The 16,857-nt window shown below is 50.5% G+C and overlaps 1 protein-coding gene across 1 annotated transcript in view; it reads right to left on the minus strand.

The window, feature by feature from the left end:
- Positions 1-4,461: 4,461 nt before the first annotated feature.
- The window catches only part of TTI1 (TELO2 interacting protein 1), a 52,650-nt gene continuing 40,254 nt past the window's right edge, over positions 4,462-16,857 (minus strand). Inside the window, exon 8 of the mRNA XM_059706119.1 lies at positions 4,462-5,880. Within this exon, the coding sequence (XP_059562102.1) occupies positions 5,697-5,880 (184 nt within the window). The 3' untranslated portion in view covers positions 4,462-5,696. The remainder of the gene's footprint in view (positions 5,881-16,857) is intronic.

Consider the following 16,857-nt stretch of genomic DNA (forward strand, 5'->3'; position numbering starts at 1 on the left):
TTTCAGAGAAGAAGGGAGAGGGAGAGATAGAAACATCAATGATGACAGAGAATCACTGATCGCCTGCCTCCTGCATGCACCCTACTGGGGATCGAGCCCGCAACCCAGGCATGTGCCCTAGACCAGAATCGAACCTGGGACCGTTCAGTCCACAGGCCCATGCTCTATCCACTGAGCCAAACTGGCTAGGGTAACATGTTTCATTTCAAGAAGAAAACTTCTGACTCTTCTCCATTACTGGCCCCTCCCCCACTCCCTCCGACATCCTTTCCCTTGGAAACGGCCTCAGAGATTCTGAAAGGCCCTTCCTTTCCTTCCTTTCGTCTGAGCCCGCCTGTGTGGGAGGAGGCTGAGGACGTGAGGGTACTGATTGAGAGAGCAGGTTGAGACCCAGGAGCTGTTGTGCAAGAAGAATGGCAAATTATATAAGGAAGGAGACGGGAATGGGGTGGCGGAGGCAGCCATTCATCAGTGCTTTTTAACCCTTTCCGGCTGCGAAAGCAGATGGCCCCCGAGGCTGCCGTGAGAGACATTTTCATAAATGGTTTATGCTGAAGGCTTTGAAGGGAGGACACACTGCTCCCTCCTGCCCTTTGCAGACAGGCTTTGTGCTCTGGGTAAAACTGTCGGAAAAGGTGGAACAGCTCCTAATCTAGGAGATGATTCCTGTGGGAAATCAGGCTGCTTTTCAGGCGTAATTTGAAAAGCTGCTGCCTCTAAACTTCAGAGGTGGCGGGGAGCGGGGGCGCAGGGAGAAGCATGCCATTTATGAAGCAATCAACGCTTCGGCAGAGTCAGCCGCCACTCAGAATTATTTCCTGAAATTTGGCCTCTGTTCCTCGCCCGGGAGGAAAGGCAGTGTGGACACTTTGCTTCCAATCAAGTCCGTCGCAGGCTGGGGTTAGTCACACAAAGGCAGGGCCCCCGCGCTGCGCACCGCCTGCTGGAGCTGCGAAAAATTATTTCCAGGGCCTCTCCACGCTCCGCCTCGAGCCGGAGGAAGCCTCATCAGAGGTTCCATTCATCTCACTTCTTACTTTTAAACTTTAAAGAACATATTTATGTGCCTCAAGTTGCCCATGAACCACGGCATGTCAAACAGTTTGGGGTTGATGGAAGAGGTACATTTTCTCGTCCTGGGACTTTCGGAAACACATTTCCATCGCCAGTCTCTCTCCCTTCCAATTTCTCCGGTATGCAGTCACGAGATGAATATTCTTAAAACGCGGCTTTCAGTACTTGACTCATCTGCTCAAGAACCTTCCAAGGCCACGCCCTGGTCTCCTCAGGCCGGGACCCCCAGATGGGCAGTTGAAGCCCTCAGTGAATATGGCCTCTAACCTCTAACACACACCCTCCCAGTCTGCCAGGCCACCTCCCCTGTCTCGCCCCATAAATTTCGGGGGGTGGGTGGATGCCAGTCATGTTTGCCCCTCCCTACCCTGCATCTCTGTTCCTGGTAACCAAACGCAGCGCTACCTCTTGGGGGAAGCCACTCCCCCCACCCCCCAGCTCTTTCTCCTTATGGTTTGGGTGAGCTGACCTGCCCATCTGCCCCCAGGCCAGCCTATGAGAATGCTCTAGATCAGGGGTCCCCCAAAACTAAGGCAAAAAATGCCATCCTGCCCTCAGGCTAAAAAGAATTTTTCTTTTTTTAAATGTTGGGAAAAAAATCAAAGAAGAACATGCCAGACAGACCCTCTGGCCTGCAAAGCCTAAAGTATTCGCCAGCTGGCCGTCTCCGGAGAAAGTGTGCAGGCAGCGCAACGCTTGGTGCAGGGCGGGCAGAGAACCAGCCGCGCTGCGGAGAGCGGGTCCCGGGACCTGAGCTGGAGCTGTCTGAGGGCCGTGCACACCCTCCTCGGTTGTTAACGGAAAGAACAGAAGCCTGGAACCAGGGTGGCCATCTCTGACACGCACAGAGGCAGGCTGGGAGAGGAGACAGCCAATTCTGGGGAAAGCAGAATCAAAAGACGGAGACGGCTGTGGGGCCTGGAGGCTGTGGGGCCTTTTGGTTATGAGGCCAAGACATTTCTTTTTGCTCAAGCCAGTTTGAGTTGGGTCTCCAGTCACTTGCAACTGAAGCAGTTATGATGAGCACAGATACTGGCAGGTGTGCCCGGGGGGCCTCTGGGCATGCTATTTTCCGCGCCTGGAATACCCTATAGCCTATACCTTCCCTGCCTACCGAAGTCTGCTTGTCCTACCACGATCTCACCTCCTCCTCTGCTGTGCTCCCCCCTCCCCCCCTTTGTTCCTGGGTAGTTTTGAGACTTAACCATCCACTTCCACAGCTGTAACTGTCTGCAGGCGTGTGCATTGCATCCCCAACAAAGCCATGAGCAGTGGGATCGGAGGGAGGAAAAAGTACACGTGATCAGAGCCCCAGGCACTTTGCTAGAGACTCTACAGTCACCACCGCGCTATTCCTCCCGAGGCAGCCACCACAAGGGGCAGAGGCAGCAACTCCTCTTAAGAGATGGAAAATGGAAGTAAAGGGAGTCGCCCAAGGTCACACCATCAGAAGTCAACTGCAGTCAGATGAATTCTAGCTCACCGTCCACCACAGGGGGCCTCCTGAGGACCACACCCAGCCCTTCACAGGACGCCTGTACCAGCTCCGCTCCCTGGATCCTCCAGATTCACTGCCTGCGGGTCAGACCTCCAACACCCCAACCCGAAATTCAAGGCCCTTCAGTACCTCTCAATCCCTCACCTATTAACCCTCCTCCGGCCAAACCAAGACTCGAAAACCTGAGTGAAGGAGAACCCCTCACCGCACCAGCAGGCTTGCACAGGGGGAAGCGACCACTTTGCGAGGCCTCCGTTAACGAGGACGGCGCTGCATCAGCTGGACAGGTTTGAAATTAAAGTTGCCTGAATATAATAACCGGAGAGGCACTCTAATTAGGTTTTTTTAATCAAGTGCAACGATCTGCCTGCAGGAGTCCAAATGCGACTCAGGATGTCTTAACTCCAAGGAAGAGATGGGTTTCTGGAACGGCACGCAAACCCTCCCACGCGGATTCTCTCCAGGAGAGCTTCCTGGCCCAGTGCCACCGAGGCACAGGACGCGTGTGCACGTCCCCAGCCTCTCGGCGCACGCCCGCCGCCACACCCAGGCGCCTGGGAAGGCGCTGCTTTAATCCCAAGGGAGCAAAGGCGCCCCCTCTGACCCATCTGCGAGGATCTAGTAACTGAATTAGCGATCACTGTGGCCCCGGGGAATTAGGAACAATGCTGAGGATCCCTTTGCAGTCTCCTCAATTAGAGGGCATTTCCCCCTCTTCCAAAGGAAAACACATCCCAGGATTTTGAAACTGGAAGAATGGTCATCTCTCTTTCAGGGGTTCTTAACTCGGGGTCCCCCGGGGTCATTCATGAAGTCTCTGGAATTGTACTAGGGTTTTGGGAGGTCAGCTAAGCAGACCCAGGGGATGAGATGGTGCATGACTGCAGCTCGGGGGATGCTGTGCCCTTCTGGGAGTGACACAGGACGAGGAGGAACGTTTCTGCAGAGTGGGTCCTCACATTTCACCAGCTTCCTGGAGGGGCCCAGAATCCCAAAAGATTAATTGGTCTCCCTCGGGCTCAGTTCCTCTTTGCAGGAGGGAGAAGTGAGATGCAAAGAGAGGGAGGGTCCCCCAGACCAGAAGCCGGGCTGCTGCCCCTGGACCCAAGCTGGACATCCCACTGCCCTGGACGGAAATGAGGCGGCCTCTCTGGGGATCCTCGCTCCAGTATGTCCCTATGCCAACCCCTTTCTGGGATTTTAGGGCTTGGGGATTACCCAAGTTACTGGGGAAGTCAGTCAGGCGGTTCCTCACATGCATCTGGTGAGGAAGCATTTATCACCCTGGGACCCTTCAGCACATGTGTGTGCGTGACCTATGTGTTTCAAATCACCCAGGTAGAAACTCAAGTATTTATCCTGCCTTTTTTACAGAAACTCCCTCAAGGTTACGGCTGGTGGAGGAAGGGAAGGTTCCCTTACACAAGCACTCCCTAAAAGCAAGCTGTGGTGGGCGGACTGTGCAATCCCTAAAGAATGCGGGGACCCAGGCGAGGATCACCACGGGCTGCTAATGTCACAGGAAGAGATCAGACATCATATGCCACCGGATGGAAGTGAATCCCACCACCTCTGAGGGAGAGGTGCCAAATAGCAAAAACAAAAACCCAAACCTGATCCGGCCCGCTGCTGTGCTTCACTCACAGGGAATACAGGTGCAGGAGGAGCCTGTGCCCTGCCCCCTACAGGACGCAACAGTAAACCCAGACTGGGGATGCTGGGGCTGGAGGACCCTGTTTCCTCACCATCAAACCTCCAAGGAACGGAAGAGGTGGAGGGGAATCTATGAATGAAGAGCAGTGCATTAAGGGACATTTTAATAACAGCAGCGTACACACCTGATGTGGATCCCGATTCCCTCACACTGGGAAATTGAACACTGGATACACTAAAGGACCACTGTTAATTTTGGTAGGTGTGATAATGCTATGTGATTACATGTTTAAGAAAAGGCTTGGATACGACATCTGGGATTGGCTTGAAAATAACCCAGGAGCCGGTGGGATGGGAGGTAAATGGGCGGGGAGCGCTGAAGCGAGGCTGGCCACGGGGGCAGCTGCGTTATGGGTACCCGGGGCATCAGTATACTAGTATCCACAATCAAAGGTTAAAATAATTAATCTCCTACTTTAAAAAAAAAAAAAAGTCGCCCTAACCAGTTTGGCTCAGTGGATGGAGCGTTGGCCTGGTGACTCAAGGGTCCCAGGTTCGATTCTGGTCAAGGGCATGTACCTTGGTTGTGGGCATATCCCCAGTAGGGGATGTGCGGGTAGTAGGGGATGTGCAGGAGGCAGCTGATCGATGTTTCTCTCTCATCGATATTTCTAACTCTATCCCTCTCCCTTCCTCTCTGTAAACAAAAAAAAAATCAATAATATATATATATTTTTTAAAAAGTCATGAGCGTTTGCTTTTGGGGAGAAAAACCAGATGACTGGGGAATGGGAGATGACTTTTCACTGTCCCATTTTGTGCTGCTTGGATTTTTATGCCATGGCTCTGGATTATCCATTCAAGAACATTCACCCATTTTTAAAAAATCACCCAATTTAAATAGAAAACTTCAAAGTGAGCTCTTGATCATACTTTTCATCCAACAAGTGTCTTTACTTCATTTTCTTCCAAAGAACAGGTTAGGTGCAGTGAGTTAGTTCCATCTCATTATTCGAGGTGAGGGTGTGTGTCTGTGACACGGGGCTGTGTTCTGAAGACCCCTGGTGAGTGATCCCTCCTCCTGGTCCTCAGACACTCAGAGGACACACAATACAGCACGCAGTGCAGGCCTCTGCCCACGTGTCTGTCAGCTCGCCGGTGTGTGTCTCTGTGTGTGTGTGTCTGTGTGTGTGTGTGTGTGGGGGGGGGGCGGTCTGTGAGGCAGCTGGGGTCTTGGACAGCGTAAGCTAAGGAGTTAAGCCCTTAAGAGCTGCCAGACAATGTCATCTGAAAACAGCAGGTATGAAATATAAGTAACAGTCAGCTACTTTCGTTCAATCCAATTTCTAAGCAGTTGTGTGATCGATCAATTTATAAATCGATCGGCTGTCTAATCCACCTTGCTGTCTTCTCTGCGGCTGCCATGGCCTCCGGCCAGGGCGGGGTCACCCCATCGCAGGCAGGGGGGCGCTCACTGCAGCTCCCGCAGCAGGAGGAGCACGTTGGCCGTGTACGGGTTCTGCTGCCCCGTGGCCCCCCGCAGCTGCACAGGGTGGAGGGCAGGATGGGGGGGTAGGAGCTGCTCAGGGCAGTAAAGTTCGTTCAGGAGGAACCAGGTGCAGTCTGGGTCGACCTTCATCAAGTGGAAGAAAACCCTGTGGAGAGAGGGACAGCAGTGAGGGGAATGGTGGCTGGGGCACAGGGAGGGAACCTGCTGGTGTTCTACCAAGAGGCCACTTCCTGGCTATTTGAGAAAAAACTGACAAAACAGCAAATCACCTGAATAGCAGGACAAACGACCTCATTCATAAGACAGGGCCACATGGATGCCAGTCTCAAAGTCTAACAGAAACAGAGGTAAAGAGTTTCCTATCCCTTGACATACAGAAGAAAAGTAATTAGTCTGAGCAGAACAATATTGACATCAGACAAGATCTTGGCAAAGAAATTGGTTAAGTTCTGACATGCAAAGGAGGACTTTTCAGAAGGAAGAAAATGGACAGGCCCACCCTCACGCCAGGCTCTACTCGCTCACAGGACCAGCCCCAGGGCAGGGCTCCCAGTCCTGCCTGGGGAGCCTGGGCAAGCCCTCAGCTTCCGAGTCTGCAGGCCCTCACTCCGGCCCCCAGCTCACTGCTGAGCCCTGTAGCCGGCCCTTTCTGGCCTCAGAGAGCCATGGATTCTTGGTGGGCTGGACAAGCCTATAGGGATCAGATCTTCTCCTGGGATAGGACCGCTGAGCCCTGTCCCATGACCTTTGGCAGAGGCAGGGTACTGGTGTCCCACGCACACACAGACAGCTGAAAAGCCTGGACCAGGTGACACCAGAGGCCCACCAGGTCTGAAAAGGTATCACAACCCCTTTCTCCTACCTGCTCATATCCCATTCAGTCATGTGCCCAGGGCCACTGCACTGGGCAGTCCAATGTAAACCTCACCCGCTGACTCAGTGATCCAGGGTCTGGCTTTTCCACCCCAGGAAGGATGAGCCCTTCTCTAGCTGGGCAGCTCTCTCGGCCACCTGCCCCTCAGCTCACACATCACCTGCTCAGAGAGGACCATTGTGTCTGGGTGGTCACCCCTTAGCTGTTTATTGTTTTACAGGACACCCTTCCCAGCACTTATCAAGTGCTCATCTACGGGCCATCTCCCTTCTTCACAATGGGGGCAGGGAGCATGTCTGCTTGGCTCACTCTGCGCCCCAGACACCTGGTGAACGCAGCCAGCACTGCCTGAACAGGTCCTCACGGTGAATGAGGACTTCCTGGCTTGCACCCCGATGACTGAAGTGCCGTCTGTTTCTGGAAGGTTTCCGCTGTATAGGAGGTTTCCGTAAAGGAGAGGCCACTGCTCAGCACCAAGGAAGGACGAGAGAGCTTCAGCAGGATTCACGTGGCCGTAGACACCACTAGCCAAGTGGCTGTGGAAGATTATTCACCTTGTCTCGGCCTCGGTCTCCTCACGTCTAAGAATGGGGCTGCATTCCCTCAGGCTCTGCAGAGGCCCAGGCCACAGAGCACAGCTCCAGCCCACACAGGGCCTCACGGTGGCCCTTCTCTGCCGACGGGTGGAGTGGATGGGGTCTATTTGATGGACCCTTTTCATTCTTAGCCACCATTCCTAGGAACCTCTCCCTTACAGCTGGGCATCAAATAGGAGTTTAAATGCTTGCTAAACGGAGTTAAATTCTGGTTTTTAATTAGGTTAATCTGAAAAGCCTGTGCACTTTTGCTTTCTTCCTAGGGTTTAATATTCATATGCTAAGGAGGCAAAGGAGACAGGTGGAGGGGGCACTCTGAAAATGTTCTGGCCTGTTTTGTGCCTAAACAATCTAAGTTTTCTTTACTTAGGATAATCTTGCGTTTGTAACCTCAGCAGTAGATGCCGGAGAAGTGATTAGAATATTCCAATTCATCGTTTCCACTTCACTGCAGAAAGGAGATGGGGCCTGCGTGGAAGACAATTTTTGTTTAAAAACAAGTATCTTTAATAATCAGAGTGGCAAGGGAAATTATGAAAAAACACACCAAAAATGGGAAGCAGATTTCTATTTACACGTGACACAGTTGACAGTTTTCCCTGGTGCCAAAGACGGTTAGAATGCAAATGGTTTCACTTGATTTTTTTTTCCCTTCCAAGGACTGGAACAATCTCTCACGCTGCAGCACAGCACACTCGCAGCTCCAAGGAATATTTTGATCTGGGCAACACCCAGCAAAGTGTCACCACGGCTCAGTTCAGTCACAGCTCTGCTCCGATTTACACGGCACGGAAACGCTGCAATGTTCATTTTCCGAGTCCTTTTAAATGTGCTAAATGCGAATATCGCCTTCGCTGGCAGGAAAGGAAAAGCCACTCTCTTTGCCCGGTGAGATCTCTAAATAAAATGTTAACTGGGAGGCAAAGCAAAAATGTGTACAGAGTTCACCTTTTTATTAAGCAAGAGCCAAACTCTTGGAAGAATGATTTTGGGTCTCATCTCTTAGCGCTTAAAGGCGAGTCTGCAGAGTGACAGGCAGCAACGAGGTTCCTTCTCCCACCTCTGGGGCTCAGAGCAAATTATTTTGCCTCCATAAACCTGTTTCTTCTTTCTCTGACGGAAGATGATCGCACCTGTCCCACCCTTCTCACGGGTTTGTTCAAAGGCTCTAAGGAGATGAGGTGCAGGAAAACACTTTGAAGTGTATAATGAAAACACTGTTCCTTCCAGAGAAAGGGTGCGTGTGCCTCAGGAATAATTATCGCTACCAACCCCAGTTCACTGCCATGCCATGGAAACTTCTCAGACACTCGGAAAAGGGCAAAACATCTGTCTTTTGTTTCACTCATAACGTCCTTCACACTGACTTGGTTGGTGGGGGTCCCAATTCTCAGCCAAGTGGATTATAATTTTGCCTTCAATTTTAAGGAAGAAATGAATGCAATATTCTCTGTCGTTAGCAGGCCTGACGTCAGGAGCAAAGGCCGTGCTGTGCAACCAGGCCTGGTTGCATAGCTGTGCTCTTGCTTGGCAAAAGGTATGCAACCCGCTGAACTCTAAACACCGACAAATTCTGAACCTGGATTCTCGTTCATTTTAAGCTCCTGGGAGCTGAGCCTGAGACCCAGGAGATCGTGTTTGAGTGCTCATGGCCCAGCCTTGCTCCAAACTCTGCTACCACTTGGTCCTGGGCCCAGTCCCTGCCCATCCTGGGCCCCCTGGAGAGTGGAGAGCAGAAAGCTGAAGACCTCAAAAGCCCTTTCTGCACAATCAACAGCCAGAAGACAAAGACAGGACCTCTGCTTTGAACTGATTGCAGCCACTGCCAGGAAAATGTTCCCCGTCCATCTTGAGACACGGCAGAGGTGGCTGCTGAACATGCCAAAGGCCAGCTCCATCTTTGTTTCAATCCCAAAGAGAAACACTTTTAAAAAATATATATGTATACGATCTAACTTCTGAACAAAAATTCCTTTCTCTTTCCCCCGGGCCCAAATCGGTGGCTCCGGGGAGCACAGTTATCAAGAGATTATCTGGTCCCCAGAGTTTGGGGAGGCGCTGAGCTGTGCCTCGTGCCCCCCAGTGTCCTGAGGCGAGTGATTATCTCTCAATAACCTGTAGGGCCGTGTAGCTTAAATGATAACTTGACTTTAAAAAATTTAGAACTCGCTGTTAGGCAGTTTCTAAGCAACCTCTGTTTCCATGGCAAAGAAGCCTGGTGTTTATACTGATTTTTCACTTAAAATGCGGTTTTATTGAATTTCACTTCATGCAGGCAGCCATTTCCCTGCATTTCAGCCCTATCTGCAGCTGACGGCTCTCCGTAAGTACCTAATAAACTCTAGACGCCGAACCAACAGAAGCAGCTCATTCCTGTATGATCAATATCAGGGTGTTTGGGATGACAAAGCTAGGGCTGAGGTGGCCTCGGGGGGTAGGAAATGTGCTCCCCGGATCTGGTCGGCTGAGTTTGGGTCCCATCTCTTCATGGTTTACCAACTGTGTCCTAGCACCGGTGTCCGGCCAGGCGCTGTGCCAGGCGTGTGCGATACGAAGATGGGTGGATGGACAAAAAGACTCTGGCCTCAGGCTCCCTGACTGAGGAGGGCAGACTAATCACAGAGGCCACGGTGCGACGTGGAGAGGGCCATGCTGGCAGTCACACGTGGGCTGCAGCCAGGATGGAGGGGAACGGGGGAGTTTCTTTCTTCTCTGTAAAGAGGGGCGGGGGCATCAGATGAGTTCGAAGGCCCCCCTAGCTCCAACAGTCCACAGCATGGGCGCTGCGTCACAGCCCCTTCCCCCCAAATGTGGCCAAACCGAAAAGAAACTCCTCTGTTGCAGATGCAAACAGCACAGAGTGTGTCCTCACCCTCTCAGTCTAGACAACATCTGCTCACAGGGAGCTCTAGAAAACCACCAGCCAATCACGGCCCCGTAAGCTAAATAAACTGTAACCGAAATTCAGAGCTTCCAGCTCTCCTGGGTGACAGGCTATTCTTTCTCTGTCAATTACTTGCTTGAGGGATCTGCTGCTGCTTGTCTCTCTCTAGATGTATAAAATGCTCCCATGAGCTGCCTGTGTAAATGCCAGTGGTAAAGAACTTGGGGCTTTGTGATCTGTTTGTTTATTTATTTATTAATTTAGGGCTTCTCCAGCCGTTCTTCGGGGGCATCTCCTTAGGAACATGTACAGGCTGTCTCTACATGGGGCGACTGAATGCAATCGGAAAATCAACTCACTTGTTGGAAAGCAAGCCGATTCACAAAGTTTCAGCTCTGGTGTTATTCCTTCTCTGGCAGAACAGCCGCCACCTCTGGCCATTTCTTGTCCTGTGACTCCATACATGATGCTGCGCATGAGGCTGCGTGCTTCCTTTGAAACAAATGGATGCTCAGGGTGTCGACATGTCCTAGCCAGTGAGCAGTGGGCTGATGTTTCCATACTCGGTAATTTACTCTAGTGGGTCTTGGTTCATTGGTTAACCAGTATTTCAAGCCTGTCCTTTCTTGCTATTCAATTTAGCTATCTTCCCCTGAATGGAGGTCTTTTTTTGTTTCCAAATGCTGAAAATGGAGGATTATGACTTGAAGCAACAATTTACTTTCTAAATAAATATGTACTACCAGTTACCTTTCCAGCTATATATTCTCGTTAGATTTAACTATATCCTGTTTGAGACCATTCATCTATCAATCTAATTCTAACCCACATACTCATAGCAAGACTGATATTAAAAATATTTAAGTGCAACGGGGACAGGATTTAAAAGCATAAATACCAGTAGAAGCTTATGATGCTAATCGTGCCCCTAAAGTACCACAAGACAAAGTATCATAAATGCAGTGGAATGACTCCACTGCTCTGTGCATATTTAAAAAGATACGGCACTGAGAGGACCAATCTGTCACAGGCAACTCAAAAATAAAACAGAACCTAGAAGGGTTTTAAATCCCACTGGGGCAGGATTTAAAAGCAGACCCTTCCATCTGGTCAGCCCTCCTACCCCCAGGCCTCCCGCAGGCCTAGATCCCACAACAACCACAATGCTGCTAGGCAGAGATTTCTCTAAGTGGCCCTGTGCCAAGCACAGAGGCCGCTGGCTTGGGCCTTGGCCCCGGCTGGCTGCACTCTCAGGCCACATGCAGAGTTTCCTGTTCCTCCCTGGAAGATTCGTACCCTTGAAGATAAAGACATCTCCGTGGCAGCCTACCTACTTGCCCCCCTTCCCCCTGAACTGCTTCCCCGGAACCCACGCTCTGGCACTAAGCCAGCGGCCTCCGCTGATGGCTGTCGTAAGAAACAGCTCTAGGAAATGTATTGTATTTACTGCAAGGGTGTTAGGGATATTAGTCACAACAACACTCAGTGCTGCTCTAAGACGACCTAGGGAGAAATTTTCTTAGGGTTCAGTACCAAGGAGAGCTATGCTTCTTTCTGAAAAGCTTTCTCTTCTTATTCCAGTAATGATCAGAACTGCACAACAGACGCAGTTCCCTCTTTGCTCTGTCTGGTAGGAAGCTCAGAGCCACACTGAAGGCTCATCTCTACTAAGGGGTACAGAGCTCCAAGCCTGCATTTTCTATATGAACCTCAACCCTGATTCCACCCTCTTTTCCTTTTAAGAAATCTGTTCACTTCCTATTTTTCTTGTTGCATACACTTAATTTGTAAGATGTCCTAGATTTCTTTGGGAATAAGGAGGAAGTTTAAGTAATGATAACTACTACTTATTGACTTTTCACTCTGTGCTGATGTTTTGTGCTAAAGAATAATCTATATGACTTTACCGAATCCTTGTAGTAACTGTATGAGGTGGATAATAATAGATGTGCTTATTCTAGTTTTGTCGATGAGGAAACAGACTTTGAGAAGTAAATTAACTTGCCCAAGGTTACATTGCAACTGAGCAGCAAGGTGAGACCAACTCCAACTTGGTATTCATCTTTGAAATCTTTCAACTCTCAACACAGTACCTGGCTCACCCCCCAAAAGCTTTTTAAGAAACACACATGTCATGAGACAATCGAGGCCATTTTCCTGACTGCTTTACTAGGTCCTGAGATCATCACATTCACTCTCAGGTGTTCAGGACAGACTGCAGGCCCTGCAGTGATGACATGGCTACCCGTGGTCTGCCACACCTTGTGCTACCCGAAGTCCACCTTGTGCAGGCGGTCCAGCTACCAGGAGCACCAAGAACACCCTTGTTCTTGACCCAGCACGGTACGTACACGTACATGCACATGCACATGCACAGCCCAGGTCTGCCTTTCCCACTGGGTGGTGAAATGGTCAGCCCTGGCAGACTATCAATCACATGGCAACGCCGAGGAAGCAGGGAAAGGGCGGGTAGCATCTGATTTAAGTAGCACAGAGGTCCCTGCCTTCAGATCTGAAACCCAGCAACCCGCTTTGTTTGTCATCTGCATGGCAGATGTCTCTTATCTCTGACACCAGGAAATCATGCCTATATGTGCACAGCGAACAGCTTCAGATCTGAGTGTATTTTTAGAACAATGAGCCTGGAAAAGAAAAGCAACAATGCCTGTCAAAAGATGGATAATGGGAAAGCTAACTACTTGGGTCTGGATTTGTCAACTATTAATCAAATGTCGAAAGGAAAAATATTAGGAGCGCCCGCCTTTCCATGCTGGGTGCAGCCCAAGGGGGAAGCGGCTCTGCAGCCCAAGCTCAAGCACACTGCCCACACCATTTACGGGGATGAGCTACTAATTTCAAGCTCAGCTGAACTAACGGATCACCTCCGTGGCTCCTGATCCGTTCAAATATAATAGGCCCAGGTGTGCGTAGAGAGCGGCACTGGGGCTCTGACAGGGATGAAATGAACGAGCCTGTGCCAGTCTGTTCGTCCAGAGTTTGAAGGCACCGGCTGGTTCTTTGATGGGCTGAATCCTACTGCTAGAAAGAAAGTGGGGAAGTCAGTCAGTAAATGAACCTTCAAATCTGGTCCAGATTTCTCAAAAAATGGGCGGTAGGGAGAGGCGGCACAATTAACATGAAAAAGATCATTCCGAGTCGAAAACTGGTTCCGATTTCAGTCAAGATGAAGCAACAAAAAATAGCATGGCCAAGTGTATATGCCTGTGTGTATATACATCATCCATCTTATATTTGGAAAATTTATAGATATATTTCCCACAAAGGTGTGTATACACACATAAATATATGCCTGAAACATAAGCACCGTAGGGCAGGGCTGCCTCTCTCTTGCTCCCTGCCATTTTCAGTGCCTAGAATAGTGCCTGACACAGCAACAACTCAGCTAATCAGGAGAATGAATGAATGCTGGGCGGACTCCCTCCCATATTCATGCAATTCATCTCCACAGTGACTCTAGGAGAAAGGTTACCACCACCCCAAGTTTATAGAGGAAGTAAATGAGGGGAAAGGCAACTAAGTCATTTGCTCAAGGTCACAGAGCCAGTAAGATTTGAACTGAGATTTCTCCACCTCCAAGCCTGGTGCCCTTTGCCCTCATATACAATGGCCAGGCAGAGGATGCTCTGAGGGCACCCCCACTACCCTGCACAACCAGAGGGTGATCAGCTGGTCACTACTTGCTAGCACCTTGCATCCCCACTGGTAGAGGTGGGATTGGGGTGAAGACCAAGTGGCCTAAAAGCATTGTTCCTTCATCATGAGTCTTGTTGGGCATGAACTTTATCTTTTAAAAATAGGTACTGCCCTGTTTATTCCTTATAGCCCTGAGGTGGACGACTCATTCAGTGGTTCTCAACCTTCTGGCCCTTTAAATACAGTTCCTCATGTTGTGACCCAACCATAAAATTATTTTCGTTGCTACTTCATAACTGTAATGTTGCTACTGTTATGAATCGTAGTGTAAATATCTGATATGCAAGATGGTCTTAGGCGACCCCTGTGAAAGGGTCGTTCGACGGCCAAAGGGGTTGCGGCCCACAGGCTGAGAACCGCTGCATGAGATGATTTAAGACCCCACTGCAAAAGACAGGGAGCCCCAGAGGCTGCTCAGAGGGGCCCAGGGAGTATGGTTTTAACGGAGCTGAATTGAACCAGGCTGAGAGCATGTACTGGCTTGAAGGAAAAACACAGAAATCTGGGGTATGTGCTCACATCTCAAATTCCTTTCATGTTTGGGAAGGAAACGCTCTATGGCCAGAAAGGCACTGCACTGTGGAGGCCCACTGCATGCTGGGAGATAACTCAGAGGCTTCCGGGCCACTTGGGAATTTAAATCAGCTAAGTTAGCCTATGCCCAGGTTGAGAAGGTGGCGCGACTGATATGACCAGTTATTCTGCAATCCAATGCTTACCCTCAGGGACGCTGCCTTATTTACAGCTTGTGGTATGCTGACCCCTCCTCCCCACCCCAAGCATGATTTCCTCATTTGTCATCCATTGAAGTTATTTAACTAGATGTACTTTGGGGGAGCTGGTATTTTTCTTGCACAGCCAGTTAACAGTGACACCTGGTGGTAACAGACAGCAAGGCTATACCCTGCCCTCTATCCCCTTCCCTCTCCCAAGTTGCAAGATTTATGCCCCTCCTCACAAGGCGCATTCGCTAGATAAAAGCATTAAACTGGAATGGCATCTCCGTTCTTAGCATTTACAGCCTTGGTTATATCAACCACCCCCTGATCAATTTCCATTTCTAGAATTTACAGCCTGGTGTAAAAGCCTGCCACAAAGGCTATATTTAATACGACAAATTAAAAAAGCAAACACAGGCTTGGTCATTCTTTGGAGCCCGGAAAAGCAAACAGAAGGAAGGAAAAACCCAAGAGTAATGCACACAAAGAGGAATTTTTATGGAGCTGCCGAGTTTGCCTCCATTTCCACTCCAAGGAGGCTGCTCCTCAGAGGTCCCGACAGTCCCACGCAGACCCACCTCCTTTCAGAGCAGCCGCCCCTCACAGGTTCTTCACCAGCCCTGCCAGACAGACACAGCGGCTACTTCCAAAGCAAGCGGGTCACCTGCCCGGTGCAGAAACTCACTGCCCCTGAGGGAGCGGGCTTCTGACAGCTCTGGCTACACTGGTTCTGAGCACCGAGTGGAGACTGGTTTGCACCCTCTGGCTACAGGGCTCCCCACTGGGCCCTGGCACCCAGCACAACAGCCTTCTCTTCTCCCATGAGTGGGCGGGGGCGTCCCTGACGGCTGTGTGGGGAGGCGCGGGGGAAGCAGGGGGCCGGGGAGGCTTCTACAGTCTTTCAGGTAAGAGATGAGGGTGGCCTGGCCTGACCTGGAGGCTGGGAGGTAAAGAGAAGCCGACAGTTTGAAAGGGGATTCTGTAAGTTCGGTAGACAGGCTTTCACTTTCGAATGGATGTGGGGTGTGAAGGAAAGAAGAATAAGGACAAAGAATGGATGGATGGTGCGGCCATTTGCCGACCTTGTTCCTCAGTCCCTGTAGCTAGGGCTGTTTCAGTGCTAATCGGCCCGCCCACCTCCCTCACCATATGGTAATGAGCTCACAAAGCAACCAAGCTTCCCATTGTCTCAGGCTTCCTCTCCCGTTAGAGAGCTTATTAATTTTTGAATCAGGATGCCAAATCAGCTCCGGATCGAGGCCACACTGACATTTTCTCCCGACTTCAAAATAAGTGTGCAGATGATGTATTTGTGAAGCAATCAACCCTGCACTTCCTCCCTGCCCAGCATGGCCAGAGGGAGGTCATCTGACTCAACCCCGAAAAGAATGAGCGCCAAGGAGCAAACAAAGGCTCTGCACGCCAGTGGTCTGGCTGCATTCCCCTCCTCCCAGGCACCTTGAACACCAACTCCAGATGCAGCAAGGCCCAATTCTGGGTTTAACTGGTTTTCATGGCAAAAAAGAAAAAAAGGAAAACGGAAAGATAATGAATTGTGAATATTAGTTTGTTTGATGGGTCTAGTATGGATGGGTGTAGGAAAAGGAGAATGGGACAGGGGCTGTGAAAATCAGATCTTTGTAACTCTTGGTTGTAACAGGCACACAAAAGCATTTACTCCGTTACCTTCTTGAACTGTACTCTAAATCATAGCACGTCAGCGTCAGGGACACTGCCCAGGGGAGGACCATTTTCACCCTACGTCGGTTCTTTAAGGAACAGAATGACTGGGGATGAGAAGCTGGCTAGGATGCACCCTGTGCTGGAGAAAGCATGACTGATGCTGGCCCTAGGGGATGTGATGGGAAAGAGACAGAAAGAAAAAAGGGAACTGGAGAAATCATGAGCAAAAAATTGCAAAGGACAATAAATCAATTCAAAAAGGTCTTTCCATCACTCCCAGGGAGTGCAAGGTTTGTAAGGGAGCAAGTAGGCTTTCCCATTTCACAGTCAGAGCGGCCTTCAGCCCCCCGGGGACCGAGACTACTCCTACCCCACCCAGGAAGACCAGGGACAGGATTCCAGGAGCCCTGGGAGTGGGCGGGGCAGTTTCTTTGCCCCAGCACATGGAGCTGCAGGGACAGTGTGCCAGGCCACACAGCCAGCTTTTGCCCCAGCAGCTGGCATCCCGGGGATGGCAGTCCCAGGGCGCAGGCTGCTCCCAGCTGAGAGGAAAGCTGGAGAAAGGGGGCCAGAGTGCATTTTGGATCCCAAGTCTGGGGAACACTGCTGTGCTCAGAGTTTTAGCTTTTGAGAAAAACCCTTTAGGACTCCA

Source organism: Myotis daubentonii, chromosome 8, assembly GCF_963259705.1.
Source record: "Myotis daubentonii chromosome 8, mMyoDau2.1, whole genome shotgun sequence".
Classification (NCBI taxonomy): domain Eukaryota; kingdom Metazoa; phylum Chordata; class Mammalia; order Chiroptera; family Vespertilionidae; genus Myotis; species Myotis daubentonii.